The sequence below is a fragment of the Aulonocara sp. 'chitande type north' Nkhata Bay genome, linkage group LG4, assembly GCF_057382095.1.
Source record: "Aulonocara sp. 'chitande type north' Nkhata Bay isolate Kocher_YH1m ecotype deep benthic linkage group LG4, A_spYH_male_GT1.1, whole genome shotgun sequence".
Taxonomy (NCBI): domain Eukaryota; kingdom Metazoa; phylum Chordata; class Actinopteri; order Cichliformes; family Cichlidae; genus Aulonocara; species Aulonocara sp. 'chitande type north' Nkhata Bay.
The window spans coordinates 11,671,675-11,691,362 of record NC_141347.1 but is presented as its reverse complement, the minus strand read 5'-3'; the positions used below and the strand labels follow the sequence as shown (position 1 = coordinate 11,691,362).

The window sequence follows — 19,688 nt, the reverse complement described above, 5'->3', positions numbered from 1 at the left end:
AAGTTAGTTTAAACAAAAAACGGTGAGAGAAGTTACTGAACAGGATGGAGGAGGGCAAGACTGTGTGAAATATGAGGCTGTTCTGATATGTTGTTGTTTCTTCTTTTGGATTTGATATTTTCCTTTCCAAAATAATTAAGTTACTGAATAAGAGAAAACCTTTTGATGAAGCCTAAAGATAAAAAAAAAAAAAAAAAAAGTAGAGTGTTTGTTGCTTTCTGTTTATCTTTCTACAAAGCAGTCAGTGTAATTCATTAAACCTAATGTTTAACCTCAGGTTTACAATGGCCCTACGACACGGTTAGATATTAAGTCCACTAACATTTGCTATATTAATGATTTCTCACAGGTGACTCATAGGATAGAGTTGCAAATCTTACCCAATGTCATTGTAACGTACATATACACTCATAAGAGGCTGAACTGACAGGTAAAGCTTCTAAATATGAAGCTAACAGCAATATCTTACATTAAATATTTTAGCTAGACAAAAAAGGGTAATTTATATAGTTAATGAAGTTTTATATCTCCCCAATTCTTAGTATACAAATACTAACAGAAAATAGTCATTATAACTAAAGCTTAGACAAATGATTGGTTGTAAAGTGCAGACATTATCTTGTATGATTTACTTCAAATACACATTTGAGCTAGCTGTGTTTTATGACTCTTTTCTGTTTCTTGCTTGTTTCTATTCCTATTCCACAATGTTTTAGAGGCAAATATTGTACTTCATTACACTCATCTGAAAGCTTTAGCTATCAGTTACTTTTACAAATGAAGGAATTTGAACACAAAACATTATGAAAGAATAAATGAGGTTTTGTTATAACAAATTTTGTTATAAGTATAGCTCAAACAAATAGTAAATAAACAAATCAGGAAAAAGACTGACTAAATAGACTTTCAGCTATTTGCATACTGTTTGAGGATATGTGATATTTTTGCTATTTTCAGAAAAAGAGCTTCACCCAAACCAACAATTAAAATAGCACTCATACAGTGATGCATGGACTGGACTGGTTCTTATACTCTACCTGAGCACTGAGTACTTTATACAACTTGCCTCATTGCTTTTTTATAAGTAATTCTAATTTATTTAAAAAGTATACAGCGGTTATAAGAGATCCTGTTTTCATGTCTGATAAAATACCCACAAATCATTCAAAAAAAGGAAATAAATTTAAGTTTTAGGCATCGACAGCACTCCTAACACAAAATGTTTTTTAAAAACTTTAAAGTCGATGCACTTCTTATTATTGTTAACAATGCTGATAAATTTGCTGTCTGGTGAACAGTGTGTGCCTTTCAAATATGGGTTGTGTGTCTCCAAAAAACACGATCTGAGCAAAGGTCAGTGTTTGGTCCAGGAACTGTCTGCCCAGCTGACGGAGTTTGTTTACTCAGTATCAGGTGAGCAGTAATGTCATATCCCAACCCACTCAGGGACAACATCCCTTAAGCATTCGGTGTTTTTATAGGAACCATCGGTCAAATTTGTCATATGAATAATATTTAACCCTAATTAATGGAGTTATGTAAAAGTAGCCATCCTGTTTATGCGACCACAGAGCCTAAATATCAAATTAAATATTAAAAAACATGAAACATAACGAGTCACACGGCAGAAAGGCGCTTGAACTTATACATGTTCATCTGTGGAAGAAACTAAAAGAATCACAGTGGTTAAATTAATGATTAATGATCAGAAGGTATTTAGATAAAACCTTTATTTAGAAAACAGAACAAACCGTATTCTTTCCCAACAGCACGGAGTCTGGGACGATGTGTGCCCGATGTCAGCTCAGGAAATTGGCCCACACTGGATGAAATAATGATGCAATATGTTCATAATAACGCACACTACGGCACTTCCTCTGAGGAACATCTGACAGTCTGCTTGTTTTCGCATCCCTGTGTGGCTCTGTGTTTACCCACGTGTCTTTAGCATCTTCTGGCTCCTGTTATCAGCTCTGCACTTCGCTGCTACTCAGCCTTGAACCTTGCACATGTCTGCTGATGGATTTGACCGCTCGTGGACAGAGCTGTACCCGGTCACTGTTGTTGTGACTTAGTCCCACAGCTGATTTAGAATACTTAGAAGCATACCTCCCTACATCTGCTCACTCTTCTACAAATACAGATAAGCTCGCTAATTAATTAAATCACTTCAATTCACTATAGTAGCCTACTAAGTTTAACGATGCGAACGTTACACAGATTAAGTATTTCTTAATCATTTAACATCATAAAGTTTCTCTTACAAAATACTTTATAGCTCTTATACCGGTGTTATTATCTACCGATTTAATTTGACACAAATAAACAAAAGATTGTGAAGTTGTTTTTTTCCTACTTGTGGGCGTGTTGGAGAATTTGGGAGAATAGTGGGGTGTCGCTTTTGGCTTTGACGCGGACTTTCTACGAAATGGGTCTTGTTTTCAACTGACCTATATAGCAGCCTCAGCACAGCAAAAAAAAAAAAAAAAAATACCCATGTTTTCAGCCGGATTCGCTTATAAAAACAATACGACCACGATGACAACACTGAGAATGTGAAGCACACAGTCGTGGTAAAAAAGAAAACACATTCTCTTTTAATTCTCAGATTTTACCTATGGAGCAAAATAAAAATGTCTCCTACCATTTCTTAAGATTAGGAAAATACAACCTCAGGTGAATATCAACGCGTGCCGTCCTGCACTGTGTCAGTATTTCATTCACCCAAAATGTGTCAACAGTTATGTAGACTCCATGATTCAGTAGCTTCTAGATCGACTTTTAACAGCATTAACTTGTAGTAGTCATTTGTTGTGTCTCACATTGTTATGAAGAAATTTGCTTCTTTGCAACGTTGCTTCAGTTCATTCAGGTTTGCAGGGATTTATTTATACACAGCTCTCTTAATATCCCTCCACAGCATTCCAGCTGCGGCAGTTCAACAACATCTGTAATTTTGTTAATACAGAGATAACTGATTTCATAATAAATATAAGCATTTATTTCTGTACAGTAAATGTTTAAAGGATGAAACAATATTAACAACAAGGGTTAGGAGCAAATATGTACATTTTTATGAACATTGTATTTACAGCCTTAGTTCGCACCGTCACTCAGTGTATGGCTTTATTTCCACCCATGACTATTTTTCAGCTTGAAATCCAGATAACAGACATTAACCCACACGATATTATAGTCTTTAGCATAACCACACTTGCAGGTACAGTGCTTAACACATTTATTAGATCACCTGTGATAAAACAACCCAGCTCCCACAAATATTTTAGAAATCTGTCAATCTAAACATTAATATTGTTATTTATCAGGCAAATAACACATTGAATTTATGTTTTTATATGCAAAAAGGATTTTTCCAATTACAAATACTGATAATTTAGAGCAGCTGTAGCATTAAAACCTTCCATTCAATCGTGCTCTTTTAAAGTTGTTAAGCACTGTAACACTGCCTAACACCATCTCACATGCTGTAAATATGCATATATACAAATCCACTCAGTAGCACCAACATAAACATGTGAACAAAATCTGTAGAAAAAAAAGAAACTCAACAATACAAATATATGACAATAAACCACAAAGGAAATCTGTCTGGACACGTGGCATTCTTTTGTCAGCGATGCTGGTATAAGGCAGCCGGTCCTGAGGGAGCACTTAAATACACATGTGACTTGGTACAGAGCACTATACACTCCGCTTTTGGTCACATGTGTCTGAATCAATGCTTTTCAGCCTTTCAGGAATGTACTACACCCCATGAGGGATCTACATGCAAAAAAAAAAATTAAAGATGCCTCTCTAGCACAGACATTGGACAGCTGAAAAGGCACACTGAGGCACAAACTCGTAGTGTCCTGAGATTCTTTTCTAGGTAAATGGAAGCGGTACCATTAGGTTGTTTTGGACTATATTTCTGCACAACACTAAGGCAGATTGTATGACGTATGATGACTTATCAGTCTGACATATTGAGGTCACTCTAGGGTCACAATGGCGCATGTAACTCCCAGTGTTGCCCCCATAATATTACATGTGTCAAGAGGTAGAGCAGGTCATCTAGAAATTGTAAAGTTGGTAGTTCCATTATTGGCTGCTCCGCCTGCATCCTAAATATCCTTGAGCAAGACCAAGTTGCTCTCTGATGCATGTATGAATGTTAGATAGCGCTTCTGCATAGAAGCAGTGCTCGTATGAATGGGTGAATGAGGCATGTTTAGCATTTACATTCACCTGCTGCATACTCAACTCTAAAGGAAAAACTATAATCTGTTACTATCTGCAGTTTAGATTAGCTTAGCATAAGATAGCAAACCATTCCCTGGTTTTGCACAGAAGTAGCAATCACCTTGCTAATTTTACTACATAACACCTGTAAGGTGCTGACACGTCACTTTTCAGTGTTGTTTTTATACGAACTTAAGAAAAAAGCTCTAGAGATGATTTTCCTGTTTGACAAAGCTAGGCTAGCTGCTTTCGCCTGATTCCAATCATTATGGTAAACAAAGTTAGCAACTCAGGAGGCGAAAGCTAAACATTTGGTTACAGAAAATAGACTATTTCCTGAAACTGTTGTTTATCGGGGCGATCGTGGCTCAAGAGAGTTCGCCTTGTAATCGGAAGGTTGCCGGTTCGAGCCCCGGCTTGGATAGTCTCGGTCGTTGTGTCCTTGGGCAAGACACTTCACCCGTTCCCTACTGGTGGTGGTCAGAGGGCCCGGTGGCGCCAGTGTCCGGCAGCCTCGCCTCTGTCAGTGCGCCCCAGGGTGGCTGTGGCTACAATGTAGCTTGCCATCACCAGTGTGTGAATGTGTGTGTGAATGGGTGGATGACTGGATATGTAAAGCGCTTTGGGGTCCTTAGGGACTAGTAAAGCGCTATATAAATACAGGCCATTTACCATTTTAAATGATAAGTAGTGCAAGATGTAATATTATCAAAAGCAGGCAAGTGGCTTGAAAGATGACACAGTTACACTGCCAGCAAAGCAGTTATAATAACAACTAAAAATGATCAACATCAAGGACTTCTCAATCTGATGATCGGGTATGTTTTGGTGAGTAATGAAGAAAAAAATGTACGCCTTGATAAGAAAAAAAAATTAACTGGTATTTTCACAGTAGAACGTCTATGTATCTTTGAGGATATAGTGGTTTAAGGTTGTCACATACAGGCTTTGATCACCATATCTTTGTGCTGCGTGAGGTAACAATGCTAAACGATGAAGAAGGTAGCTTATCATTAAGGCACCTCCTTCCACTCTGCTCATCATTTTTCAGTTCTCTGCAAAGACTGGATTGTCTGCCTCTTCATGCAAACTCACAACTTGTCTCTGTGAGGAATGCAAAGAAAAAATAAAGTTAGAAATAAAGATGCAAAATGGATACTGCAACAAAACAAGGTTTAACAGCATTTTTTTACATTTAGATTAATATTAATATTTATATTGTAGAATTACCACCTTTTAGACTTACTTTTGGGTATGAGTAACCATCAAGCCTCCTCCAAATGTGCACCTGCTCCTCAGTGGTTTTTTGATAAACGGGGTTGTCAAAGTGAATTGTGTTGGTGTTCTTCAGCCTGTAGTTCCTCCAGAGCAGAACGCCACCAACAGCCACCAGAGCGATGATCGCTATTTGATGGAAACGGATGCCGAGGCTAGTTACACATGATGTCAGTACTGGGTTTTCAGTGAATGAGCAAAAGCTTAAAGAGCTTACCAAGAGGTAGTATAACGTAAAGTGCTATTGGGGTGGTAGACACAGTCTCGGTTAGCACTTCAGCAAATTCAGGTCGGATAGCTAATGCAAAGGTAAGCACAATATTTTAAGTTAGTGATACATAGAGCTGAACCTGTTATCTGAAATCTGCAAAACAACTCTCTTGGCACTTTGGCAACTCACTTGGAGAGGTGACTGGAGCTTGAGTGGTGGTCTGGGAGACTTTAGGATTTCCTGGCTGCGGTAAAGGCATCCTTTGTTGTGGTGTGGTGGACCTGAATGGAGGACTGGTAAGCCGTAGCACTGGTCTGGCGACAGTGCTGGGAGTTAAGCCCGGCACTGTAGTAGTTGTGTGAAACTTAGGCTTCACTATGGTCCTGGGTGTAGTCCTGAGTATGGTCCTCGGTGTGGTCCTGGGTGTAGTCCTGAGTATGGTCCTCGGTGTGGTCCTGGGTGTAGTCCTGAGTATTGTTCTCGGTGTGGTGCTGGGTGATACTGGTAGCAGATAAGGAGGACTTGTGGCTGGAACTTGAGGCAGCCCAGTAGCTTCAGGTGTTGGCACAGCTGGTAAAAAGAAACAGGAGGCAGGGAGTCAGGTAAAGGCTGCTTGATCGACTTAAATATTGTACTTATATTATTATATATTATGCACATATAACATTGTAGCAACTATTTTATCGTGATTCGTATTACTATTGCTAGCATACCTGGTACACATGTCCTCATATCCCTGGCTAGCGTCATGTTATCTGGACAGACACAGGTATATTTGGGGGGATGTCTTCCTATTTGAGGAGCTGCCAGGCACAGGAATTCACAACCACCATTGAACACCTGACACCAGTCTCTTCCTGCAATGGGAAAAAAAAAGAACAGTGGAATCTTTGGAATGTACGCTTTGGATGATAGCTTCCACTCTCATGTCTGTATGCTAAACAAAAGTGAATGAGCTGGGCTAAGCACCCAATTAATAGATGCAAATCTCACTGTTTAGCTGACAATATTTCTAATATCAATATAGAAAAAGCAAGCCCCGACTTAACTTCATCTTATCTTTAAAAAATAAGTCTTTTAGTACTGTAACTCTCTTACCAGCAGGTTGTTTGAGGTTATGGAACAGAATAATGTCTTCTGGTGACGATAGGTGCTCCACCAGCGGCACAATGTCCTCACCAGTCAGTCTGTTGGCGCTGAGGATGGCACTGTTACTCACATCTGTCCAGAACACTTTTTCCTGCAAACACAGAAACAGTTAAGATTGAATATTTGAGATATGATAAACACTACAGTTTACATGTGCAGCGAGTTGTTTATGAGATGTACTGGTCATGCGTCTCTGGGTTTATCAGCTGGTAAATTGGTACCTCAAATACAGCAAGCCCCAGTGGGTGAGCGAGTTTGTGTTCATCAATGATGAGGGTGCGTCGACCACCGCCCTGAACATCGATACTGGAGAGGGTGTGCAGCTTAGAGTCCACCCAGTATAGCCGCTGGTTTAGCAAGTCTGGGGAGGAAGTGGGTTGGGGAAAGTTAGACTAGAGTGAACACTGGTGTTAACGTTTACATGAATAAATAATCAAAAACTTGAAACTGAAGAGACATGAGTGCTTGAGTTTACCGAGTGTGATGCCATTAGGCCACACGATGTTGTCAGTGACCAGTGCGGTGCGGTCTCCTCCATTAAGACCTGCCTTCTCAATCTTAGCTGGATTCCCCCAGTCGGTCCAGTAAACAAAACTGGAATGTGAAAAAAATAGTTCTGTTACGTACGCGTAACAAACAATATAGGCATCACTGCTATTACCAGTGCTATTAGCTTACTTGCTTTGGGGGTCTACCACAATAGCGCGGGGTTTCGATAAGTCCTGGTGGAAGAGGGTTTTACGTCGGCTACCGTCAGCAGTTACAACTGAGACCGTGCCACGAACGCTGTCGGTCCAATAGAGGTTACCATGGACCCAGTCCAAGGCAATTCCCTCAGGAGCATCGATGTCATTACCGATCACGATGTGGTGTTGAGTGGAGTCTTCAGCCGAGTTCATTGGAGTTCTGGGTAGAAAGTAAAAACAAGTGTCAAATAAGAGTATCATGAACAAAAAGAATATTTTCGCTCCGGTTTCATTCCTGCTCACCTGTAGATTTTCTTCTGGGATATGTCTGACCAGTAGATCTCTTTGGTGGCTATGTTCATGTCGAGCGCCACGACGTTCTTTAGGCGAGGGATTACTCTCGTGTATTCACTTTTGTCCAGAGTCATCTTTCTGACCTCATGATGGTTAGTGAAGAAAAGGTAGGCTATTGTTCCTACAAGGACAGAATGAGGTATATTTTATTTTGCAGTTTCCTATTTAAGTAAAAGTGAAATTAAATGATACTAATTAGTGCTGTCAGCGTTAATCTCGTTAAAATGACATTAACGCCATAACTACATTAACGCGGCAAATCTCTGTTAGCGAGTTAGCGCGGATCACCCTGTGCGTGGGGCTGGACAGCGCTAACGAGCTAACCGTGCTAACAGAGAACTGCCGCGTTAACGCGGTTATAGCGTTAACGTCATTTTAACGAGATTAATGCTGACAGCACTAATACGAATACAATATGTATCCTAGCTTTGGAAGATAAGTGGTGGCGTTCTAGGAATATAATTAATACAATTTTGCCACTTAAACAGCATTCATGCGAAAGAGAGCAAGAGAGCTAATAAGCTTGCTAGCTTTAACTGATAAACTGAATTTGATTACTTCTGGCTCAAAAAAAGAAAAAAAAAGGCTGCTAATGAGCATAAATTAAAGGCTTCGTGCTAATCCACAGACCAGTTAGTGATGTCATGGTATCTTTTTACATCTTTTATATACAGTCTGCACCTTCTACTTGTGACACTGTGTGAAATATAAACTCTATGTTTTCTTATAGAAAAAGTGCCAAAAATCTAATTTTATTTCTATTCTAACACAATCTTATTTATATCTATGGACATTCAACAAAACAAATACCAAATGCATAATTATCTTTATATAAATAAATCTAATTTTATGCTTAAAAAGGACTTTAATGATCCTTAACCCCCACCCCCCCGAAGTGTAACAGCGAAACGGTTTAGTCATCAAGTTTAAACATTTAATGATTACACAACAACACAAGAGAACAGCATGGGCAGAACACAGAGAGCTCGAATACTTACCAATGGCCTTGCAGTGTTTAGTTGCTTGGTCAACTTGGTAACCCTCCTCACACTCACATTTGTAGCTGCCCATCTGATTGATGCAGATTTGACTGCAGGTGTCTGGGTTGGCACACTCGTCGATATCTGAGTCGAATGAAAAGAGAAATGTCTTTAAAATTCAATGAACCAGGAGTCCGAGCATGTCGAGTCACTGTGTACACATGGAATTACGAGATCCTTCTTTATCTAAAAGCGCAGCCAGTAAAAGGGTCAAAAGTAAATAGATTATTAGCACCGTTTGTTAATCTGGTTGAAGTTCACATTTTTTACTGTAATAGTGTGGCCTACCTTCACAGCGCCTTGTGTCAACTAGGCTGTATCCAGGGGGACATAAGCACTCATAACCGATCTTCAGGTCTTTGCAAATATGAGAGCACCCGCCGTTGTTGTACAGGCACTCATTGGAGTCTGAAGGAAGAAGACGAAGGATCTTTTTCATTGGAATTCATAAAGTATAGTAAATCTTATTAAAAGCACAAAAAAGCAGAAATAATCAGACCGTTATTTATGAGGGGTACTCACCACATTCCCTAAGAGGTTCATCTGACCAATCCCTGCAGTCACGTTTCCTATCGCACACCTTCTCCATACTAATGCACTCTCCGCTGCGGCATTTAAACAGGGTTGGGCCCTCACAGTGGGTCGCTGTGTATGGACATAAAAGACGAGTTCAGCAAAAATAGATTAGAGATTCACACGGCTGTCCAAAAGGTGGGACTCATACCATTCACACAGCCAATCTCATCGCTCATGTCCCTGCAGTCATATTGATGGTTGCACTGCAGGCTCCCATGGATGCAAGTACCATCGCTGCATTCAAACTCGTCAGGAGAACAGGTGGCATGAGCTAGGGGGATGAAAAGGACAAGAGATTGTAAGAAATAGCAGCGCTAATGAATTCATAAAAAGGGACAAAGAGATAGTTTTTAAAAAAAAAAATTCATAATTACAGCAGTTAGCTTCATCTGATTGATCAAGGCAGTCAGCCTGTCCATCACACTTCCAGCTAACATGGATGCACTCTCCACTGCCACAAAGCCACTCCATCGAGGAGCAGTGATGAATGCTCACGAGGTCAGGAGTCTTTGTCCCGCAGGTTTCGGGCCACTCATCCGAGCCGTCGGTGCAGTCGCGGTCCCCGTCGCAGGCCCACAGGTGTGGAAGGCAAACTGTGTTGTTGCACTGGAAGGAAGCGGAACTGCAGGTGACGGGCGGGCAGGATTCCTCGTCGCTGCCGTCCTCGCAGTCCAGGTCGTCATCACACACAAAGGAGGACGACACGCACTGGCCGCTCTTGCAGCGGAACTCGGACCCCGTGCACTGCTTGGCCGCTGACAGGTCGATCAGAACAAGGAAGCAACATTAGCGAACGTAGGAAGCTGGGTAATGCATGGGGCTCTGAACTCGGACTTACCACAATTCACCTCATCAGCTCCATTCTCACAGTCCGCTTTACCATCGCAGTGCCACGTGCTCGGGATGCACTGGTTAAGACGCCCTGCACAGCTGAACTCTGTTGGTTTGCATGTTTTGACCGCTGGAAGTGGCACAACAAAGAAAATCTTAACTGAGGTCTTGGATTGCGGGATTGTGGAAGCACCAAAGAAAGTCCATTCACAGATCAGGTCACGGAGTACTCACCACAGGTACCAGGAAGTTCATCTGTGCCATCTCCGCAGTCATCAGAGCCATCGCACACCCACCTCAGTGTGATACATCTCCCATTCCCACACTGGAACTGGTTGGTTCCACATGTTATCAGTGCATCTGTGAAAGACGGACATAAAAAAAAAAGTTCAAAAAAATTGTTTTAGCAATTGTTTATGAAGCTGCTACACCTCACACACCATTTTTTACTGGGAGCTCTAAACTCCACACTCCACGCCACACGATCCATCACACAACCATTAGCAAAATTAGCATGTTAGGTAATTAGCAGCAACACCAAATACAGTTTAGGCTAGACCTCATGCTGAGGATAGGTGTGTAAAATGTAATATCATTCAAACACAATAAGTAGAAAGAAAATCCAATAGCAGTTGAAGGTTATACAGGTGGACGAACCCAGTGACAGACTAACGCAGAGCCACATCAACAGCGTGGCTAAAAGTATTTCTGTTGTTGGAGTAGAAATATCAGGTAATCCCGAGAGATTTGGTGTCAGCTCACTAGTGCGTCAGTGTTATTTAGAGAAAAGATAAATGGCTAATCTAGTTACAGCATGTATGTGAGTAGGGCAGGGTGCCTTTATCAGGGATATGCTGATGTAGTCAGTTCATAATCGCAGTTGGAAGCTTCAGGCATTTATGGTTCCTGGTAGAAAAAGAACTGAAGGCACAAACTCTTCTTCCAAAACCTCATCTTTAATGGAAGCACTAAAGCTTCTGAGCTAGAAGAACCAATCAGAGTGCATATGAATGTTAACAGAAATTCACAAGAGCTGGTAGTTTAGGCCTTTCCTACTTCTAGCCTCTGAAACTTTGAAATAACCAGATTTATATAAGAAACCAACAGTCTGCGTCTCACTACGGATTCCAAAATGTACATTTTCATATGTGTGTCCCCCATAAGAGCAGCTCAATGAAAGCTAATCATAAATTATGTATGCTTACATACACATCTCATGCATAGTAAATCATAATGGACTCTTCGGAGAGGTCAAACAGCTGGTGTTTACGCGGTCATCAAATAAGGTGACGGCTTTCCTTGAGTTTATTCTTGTTGTAGTATTTTTATGACTCCAGATTTGCAAACATCTACACCAGGGAGAGATTAGCTATTCATTTTTATGACACAATATTTATGGCAATGGCAATACTGCCATCGCTATAAAGATAATGATTTATTTCATACTGACAGGCTTCTGAGGATTTCCTTGCAGGTAATAAAACTGTTCTTCTCTCTGAATGTTAAGGCTGCTCAGTGGACTTTTGCTATTTCTGCATCAGCTCTCATTCCCTGAATCCAGTGAAATGTTGGTCAGACCCGCTGGTTATTTACTTAATGGGCTTAAAGTTCAGACCTTGAAAGACAAAGTGGACTGAATGACTGGGTTATTGATTGAGGGCAAATCAACAATATGTGCCCATATGCCTGTTTTTTGTTTTTTGGGAGGGGGGAGGTTGCCAGTCTCTGACATCCGATGTATGTCAGTCACTGACCCTGATGTTAAATAAGATGCCCCTTAGTGCTCAGACTTAAACTTATATTAACACACCTTTAAAAATGAATAAGATCTAACGTCTCTGCATCACAGAGACAGAAATGCAGGTAATGCAGGTCGTCTGTCGAAATTTGAAACTTTTAAGCACAAGGCTTCTTTGTGACTGTTGAGGAAATGCGGAAGGGCGACAACCAGTTCCGACATGTTCCTGTCACACTACTTTCTCGAACTAGTATGTTGGGAACAGGTGTGACTGTGTGGCTTTCAAAGCTGTGAGAAATTCAGCCTGAAGATGACTGTGGTTTGGGATGATCTGGAGAGAATCCAGTCAGTTTCACGGTATCTGGCATTCCACCCTCCTGCAAACAGGGAGGATATTGTAGGGAGTTTATGTGCACCTGTAATTCATCCAAATCTGAATCAGAACAGCCCGGGGTGTTTGCACGTTTGGGGTTTTGCGCAAAAGGCGCTCCTTCTGAATCACTATGAATGACAGCGACTTTCAAAACCGGCTCTTCAGAAACCCCACCTGACACTTTTTTTTTTAAACAATCACACACACACACACACACACACACACACACACACACACACACACACACACTTCAAACCTGATTGGCTGCAGAAGCTGCTGCGCTGAGCGCCAGTAAATGAAGGCACAAAAAATGCAGCTTCATTCAAAAACACACCGGCAAGGAAAGTCAAGGAGAACAATTATATTTAAAATTAAAGGCTGCACAGACACTAATGACGGAAAATATGAACAATGATGATATATGAACGATTTAAAATTTTGATTTTTAAGTGATAAAACAGAAGCCCCTTCAACCATCACCCCACCCTCCTCAAGTCTTTACATTTAAAGAAAGCGCAAGCGGTAAGATTTGATCCACATATCTTCACTGAACGGCATCAAGCTGGAGCACCACAGCGCACACGCACACACTCTGTAAAAGTAGTCCGGACTGCATAAATTCACAAAGTTTGGATGCAAATCTCAGAACTTACTTGTCTGAAAGACGAAGTTGATGAGAAACAGCAGGGAGGCGCAACACAGCAATCTCATGCTTGGCAGCTGCTCTGGAAGATGCTCCACTGAAAGCCTACACTGATGAGTTTCCAGCCTGTCAGTAACACTGGGGATAGTGGGAATGCTGGGGCACTTGGAACAGTAGTTGCGGTCTGTTTGTTACAGAGATGCTCCTGCTGGAAGTTCTTGATGATGGAGCTCCGCAGACTATAGCTTGTGACAACATCAGAGCCCCTTTCAATGTGGTCCAGGAGCCTGTGGGTGGGATCCGGGGGAGTGGGGAGGGGGCGGGGCCTGGAGTGGTGTGATTTCTGAGGCGCACAACCTCAACAATTGTGAGGCGGAGCTCCGTGCAGATGGGTTTCTACTATGAGTTAACCCTTTCAGTGTTTACGCACACCGGTTTCTTTCCTTGAAGGCAAATTTGGCAATCATGATGGCAGCGGGGAGTGTTTAAAGCTCCTCTCTGTGAGAGAGAAATTTATTTATTTATTTATTTATTTATTTATTACAGAATAGAGTCATATCCTCCGGAGAACCAGCATATTCATTAATATCCTCTGTAATGGACATGTGTTTTTAGTGTAACGTCTTTTGACCTATTTCAGATAGCCTACTAAGTCCTGATGTACTAAACAGAGGACACCCTGGCCTTCCCATTGATTTCTCATGTATTAGTGTGGCCTCCAAAGAGGCAGGAAATCAAACAGTTCAATGGGAAAATTATTTTTTTCACCTGTTGTCAGGAGGATATTGTTAATTTTACTGCCAAATGAAAAAGGTAAATAACTCAGAGCAGCTGTCTAACCACTGGTTTAATGCCAGGACAGGATGGATAATTATGTGTGTGACTGTCTGAAAGTTGGATTCACATTTAATTCCAGCTGTCAAATCCTGAAAATCAAAATCAATCCTTATCTTTTCTTAAAATATTCAGTTTATTTCTAAAATATTTTCCTCAAAGTTGATTCCCCCCCCCCCTCACAAATAATTTTTCATTATAAAAATGTAAATCTGACAACCAAAATTTAAAATTTCAGCTACACAAAATATCAGATGTTTCTATAATAGTGGTAATAATGGGTGTCAATAAATCTAATGGGGAAAAAAAGTATTTTCATCATTTTAACATTTATATTGTCTAATAAATCTGTACAAAAAAAAAAAAAAAGAAAAGTCAGAGAGACACACAAAGAACACCAGCATGTGTAGTCACAGCTAAAAGATCCACAAGAGGAATTCTGAAAACGAAAAACTAGACAGTCTGCGTCACAGTCACTACATGTGGAAGTGTACAATCAAGTTTGTTGGTGGACATGTAATATAATATTGGACATGTAATATTTAAAGCCTGGGGGAAACCGTGTGCGACACTGTGGGAACAAACTGGTATTAATCTCAGTTTGTGAGTCACAAGAACAGGATCTTTCAGGACCTCTCACACACACACGCTAATGGTGGAAAATGGAAAATTATGACAATAACATAAAACCACGTAGTGTCGTAGTTTATTAAGCACAAGCGTCCTGTACTAAACATTTTCTGCCCAGTCCTTCAGACTGAGCCTGCACACCTTTAACCCTGCATTTAATTGCATTGTTTTCAGACCTTTGTTAACTTCCTTGGATGAGCGGCTACAAACAGCAGTTACCCCCATCCTCTGCTTGTGTCACACCCTATCGCTGAAACTATGTCAGTAAGTTATGCTAACTGGCATTTTTTTCTTTCTCTTTTTTTACTAGCAAAAACACACATGGCCTTTCGCCAGCACAGATTTGCCTTCTTTTTCTTTCGTTATGCATAATCCCAACCTCCCGACCTTCTGTCAACAATTTCTGGTTCTTCTTGTCTCCACAACCCTTTTCTCAATCGTCGTTTCTCCCTAAAAACTAACCAAATTTTCATCTCCAACCCCCCTTTTTTACTTTTACTTTCCTTAAATCTGGTTCTTCCAGATGAAGCAAGTTTTCGGCTTCACCTTTGCTCTGACACCACAGTGGGACAATAGAGAAGTCACAGCTTTTAGCTGTATTAACTATTTCAGAAACAGTTTTGTGTGTTCAGCTACACCAGTGGAACTGCTGCCAGAGCGAGGACACATTACTGGAATTTTTTTAAAATGTTGTTATGGCTGGGTGTGGCTCCATGGATCAGTAGTGCACAATAACTACTTTCTTGGCAGAAGATACATTTCTCCTGAAAATAAGATAAGTAACTACAAGCTAAAATATCCTGTAGTACAGGAAGTACAGGAAGTGAGTGATACAAATACATCTCAACAGACAATATTTACAGGGGAACTGCAAAAAGGAAATAGCAACCACAAAAGAGAGTACATAAGTGTGTGAAACCTTCAGTCTTGCTAGCGGCCAGCCGGGAGCAACTTTTTTACACCTGACCAGCTGCTCTTAATGCAAATATCGAATTAGCCAATCACAAGGCAGCAGCTCAATGCATTTAGGCATGCAGACATGGTCAAGATGTTTTGCATCAAACTGAGGATCAGAAAGGGAAAGACAGGGGATTTAGGTGGATTTGAATGTGACACAGTTGTTGGTGCCAGATGGGCTGGTATGAATATTTCAGAAACTACTGAGATGACCACATGACCATCTATGGGGTTTATAGAGGATGGTCTGAAAAAGACAAAACATTCAGCGAGCAGCAGCTCGCTGGGAGAGAAAGCCAAAAGTCAGAGGAAAATATCCAGATGGGTAAAAGTAATTACAGTCGTTACAAGCAAGATGTGCAGAAGAGCATCTTTGAATGAACAACATGCTGAACCATGAAGCAGATGGGCCACAGCAGCAGAAGACCACACCCGGTGCCACTCGTGTCAGCTAGGAGCACTCAAAGCTGAGTACAATTTATCTTATGAGTGGAAAGTCACCACCATGTCAACTGGCGGTTTTCTCAGTCAGATCAACTCCACTTGTGGCATTTCAGAAAACCAGCATGGAGGCAAACAGAATGCTGAACTTAAAGCTTCAAAACAGGACTGCACAAACCAAAGGGGGATATTACAAGGGCTACATCCTTCTGTCATTTGCAGTCTATGGCTGGGACATCGCCCCAACATGCTAACCAAATCAAAACATCGCAGCAAAAGCACAAATGCCCCTGGGCGCAGTAAGAGGAAATAATATCATATGATTAGTAATGCTTAACTAACAGATGAATTAATAAATGAATGAATGTGGTCTGTGTCTGCTGCTCCCTACTTTTTTCACTTTTACTGATTTGTTTATTAGATTAAGAAATGTATACAATAATCCTCGTATGAATAACAGGTGTATTGGTGTATTTTTCACATAGTAAAACATACATGTGAACAAGGCTCGTTGCATAAATGTGCTCACATTTGTATACAGCAGTGAGTGAACAGCCCTGGACACAGGTGCACTGTAAATGTTTATTACTTTATTCATGCAAAATTATACAAAGCTGTATTAGTTATTGGAGGGATGAGGGTACAAATATCTCAAATACATTTCTCAAATATCTCATTTAAATTCTATATTTTGCAGATCCACGAGGAATAGGATTTGTCTGTTTGGGTGAGATCATATTCCTCATTTTTGAAGCCATGGTCTCCTTGCTCCTCTTCTCCCTGGTCTGACAGTAGACAGAGTCCTGTACAAGTGTACCACACATATTGTGTGTCTCTGAGCACATACTCTATGTGTTTTAATGTATTTCTGTGGTTGGGTTGTCTCCCTCTTGTGTCTGCACCTTCTCCTGAATCTCTCTTATCTGTAGTTTCCCTCAATCTCCTGTTTTTTCCATCACATAACAGACATGATGTGAGGAGAACACAGAGATTTAAGAGGTTACTGTGGTATTATTAAGTAAGTCAAATGATACATTTTTACTAGAACCATGTTTCCTGCCATTTCTTTCTTCCTGTGAGGAGCTGCTTCATGGCCTCTCCTTGGTGAGGTTGATCTGCCAGCACTCTTCTAAGAAAAGACTTTTCTGTGGGATCCTGCTAATAAACACATTGTATGTTGTTAGATCTGTTTTTTAGGTTCTGGTATTTTTTTGTAACTTTCTTTCTTGTTGATCTTTTTAGAATTAACGGTATTCCGATGGTCTTCCTTCTTTAGTTTACAGGTTGTTGGCACTAATACTTTGAGCCTGTCTTTAATTGAAGATTCACTCCTTCAAGAATGTCAGAGTCTGAACCCAGAGAGAAAAAGCTTCAACTGTTCACTGTGTCCTGGCGGAAATTTCTAAACTCCGAGATAAACTGTTCCTAACCTTGGCTCCAAGAGACACAGGTCTGTGAAAATGAGACGGTGGAGCACACGTTCACGTTGTCGTGCAAGGAGGCAAATTCAAAAGTATTCCTTCAACTCCTTAAAGCATCTTGAGGAGCAGAAGGAAGAACTGAAACTGAACTGGAAGCTGTGTCAGCCAATCAAAGCGGGAGCTTTTGCCTGACACCTGGCTGAGGGTCTCATGAAAGACGTTAAGGGTGCCTCTTGGCAGCTGGCAGCACCACAGCCACAAAAGGGAACCTCAAGTCTGCTGTGCGTTTTTTCAGATAACATCAAGCCTGTCTATATGGCATGCAGATTATACTCAATCCCCTTAAACAGAGAACAATGAAAGAGAGCTCACACAACTGGAGCTGCATCGGCAGGAAGACCGATTCTGTAATGTATTACAGAATCTTAAAAAACAAGAAGAAGACGTTGTTTTGTTCACTACATGCAATGTTAGAGAAGATCAATCCTGCATGAACAGTGACACCACCACCCCAAGCATCAAGACCTCACCAACCAACCGATGAGCACTGAATGAAAACATCAGTGTTAAATTATTTTTTTAGAATTAAACAGCACTTGCTTACTTAATAGGGTACTTACTGCCATATTGTTTTAGTTGCTAACAAACATGTTATATACTGCAGATACTTCCAGTAATGACTCAAAAATCCGATGCTGTAAAAGTTCAAAATGTCATGAAAGCTTATTCTGTTTCTGCAAGTCATGTTTCTAGTGACGCCTTGTTCTCTGGATGCAACTGAATGTCTTTGTTCAGGGGAAATTTTCTTTGTGTAAGAATTTCATTTTATACACAAAGAAAATAACACTGTTAAGCTTGATACTAATTGTAGACTTCGTATGGTGAGTATGTGTGGGGAGATTTCAAACTGTGCTCACAGAGACAGTCTCTATTAGGGTCCCTGAAATCTGTGCTACACCTCAGATTAATATTGTTTTGTAACAATGACAAAAAGACACAATAAACATTTAGATCTATCTATATGTTGCTAAAAGACGTCAGGCACATTTTTAATGCAACACTGGTAATCTCGAGCACTGACAGGAAGTAGAAAACTAATGGTTTTGTTTTTTTTGCCTACAGTAAATGATATAACACACTGGCAGCAGGGAGGGGAGCTGACACTGAATTAAACATTTTAATTTCTGAATATATTTTCAGAAGATTTTACAATAACTTCAAATATAAATTCCACACACAAACTGCATTTACTGGATTTAATAAGCAACTTCTGATTCTGTTTGTGCTTTGCTGACTTTGAAATATTGTATTTTATATGTAATCTATCAATTTTCTTACTTGCTTGTCCAGTTTAGGGCAGTTGGCAGCTTGGGCCTGTCCCAGCTATGAGAAAGCAAAAGGCAGAGACATACACTGAACAAAAATATAAACGCAACACTTTTGTTTTTGCTCCCATTCCCCATGGGATGGACGTAGAGACCTAAAATTCATTCCAGATACACAATATAACCATCCCTCCCAAACAGTGGTCACAAATCAGTCCAAATGTGTGGTAGTGGGCACATCTGCCATATTGAGATAATCCATCCCACCTCACAGGTGTGCCACATCAGGATGCTGATCTGACATCATGAGTAGTGCACAGGTGTACCTCAGACTGCCCACAACAAAAGGCCACCCTGGAATGTGCAGTTTTGTCTCACAGCAAAATGCCACAGATGCCACAAGCAATGAGGGAGCGTGCAATTGGCATGCTGACAGCAGGAATGTCAACCAGATCTGTCGCCCGTGCATTGAATGTTCATTTCTCAACCATAAGCCGTCTCCACAGGCGTTTCAGAGAATATGGCAGCACATCCAACCGGCCTCACAACCGCAGACCTCGTGTAACCACACCATCCCAGGACCTCCACATCCAGCAGGTTCACCTCCAAGATCGTCTGAGACCAGCCACCCAGACAGCTGCTGGAACAATTGGTTTGCACAACCAAACAATTTCTGCACAAACTGTCAGAAATCGTCTCAGGGACGCTCAACTGCATGCCCGTCGTCCTCATCGGGGTCTTGACCTGACTCCAGCTCGTCGCCGTAACAGACTTGTGTGGGCAAATGCTCACATTCGATGGCGTCTGGCACGTTGGAGAGGTGTGCGCTTCACGGATGAATCATGGTTCACATTGTTCAGGGCAGATGGCAGCTGAGAATGTCCCAGTTCTTGCATGGCCAGCATACTCACCGGACATGTCACCCATTGAGCATGTTCGGGATGTGCTTGACCGGCGTATAC

General features: G+C 41.0%; 1 protein-coding gene across 2 annotated transcripts; it reads right to left on the bottom strand.

The window, feature by feature from the left end:
- Positions 1–2,858: 2,858 nt before the first annotated feature.
- On the bottom strand, positions 2,859–13,379 carry ldlra (low density lipoprotein receptor a). 2 transcript variants are annotated; one of them, XM_086288412.1, is made up of 19 exons: positions 13,129–13,379; positions 10,599–10,724; positions 10,372–10,494; positions 9,908–10,288; positions 9,682–9,804; positions 9,480–9,602; positions 9,246–9,365; positions 8,916–9,041; positions 7,867–8,038; positions 7,556–7,783; positions 7,353–7,471; positions 7,099–7,238; positions 6,827–6,968; positions 6,442–6,585; positions 6,204–6,298; positions 5,918–6,167; positions 5,735–5,815; positions 5,489–5,646; positions 2,859–5,346 (listed from the first exon to the last, which is right to left on the bottom strand). In XM_086288412.1, exons 1-19 carry the CDS (start codon positions 13,184–13,186, stop codon positions 5,290–5,292), a joined length of 2,766 nt encoding a protein of 921 aa, XP_086144538.1. In that variant the 5' UTR covers positions 13,187–13,379; the 3' UTR covers positions 2,859–5,289. The 2 variants fall into 2 exon arrangements, with proteins under 2 accessions (XP_086144538.1, XP_086144537.1); XM_086288411.1 differs by having other exon boundaries at positions 5,918–6,298.
- Between the last annotated feature and the right edge of the window lie 6,309 nt (positions 13,380–19,688).

Bases quoted from the DNA above. Each gene is read 5' to 3' on its own strand.
- ldlra (XM_086288411.1), bottom strand. From the start codon at position 13,186: ATGAGATTGCTGTGTTGCGCCTCCCTGCTGTTTCTCATCAACTTCGTC. The intron at 10,495-10,598 runs GTGAGTACTCCG...TGCCACTTCCAG, and splicing joins TGAACTTCCTGGTACCTGTG to CGGTCAAAACATGCAAACCA. The intron at 5,816-5,917 runs GTGAGTTGCCAA...CCTTTGCATTAG, and splicing joins AGCTCCAGTCACCTCTCCAA to CTATCCGACCTGAATTTGCT.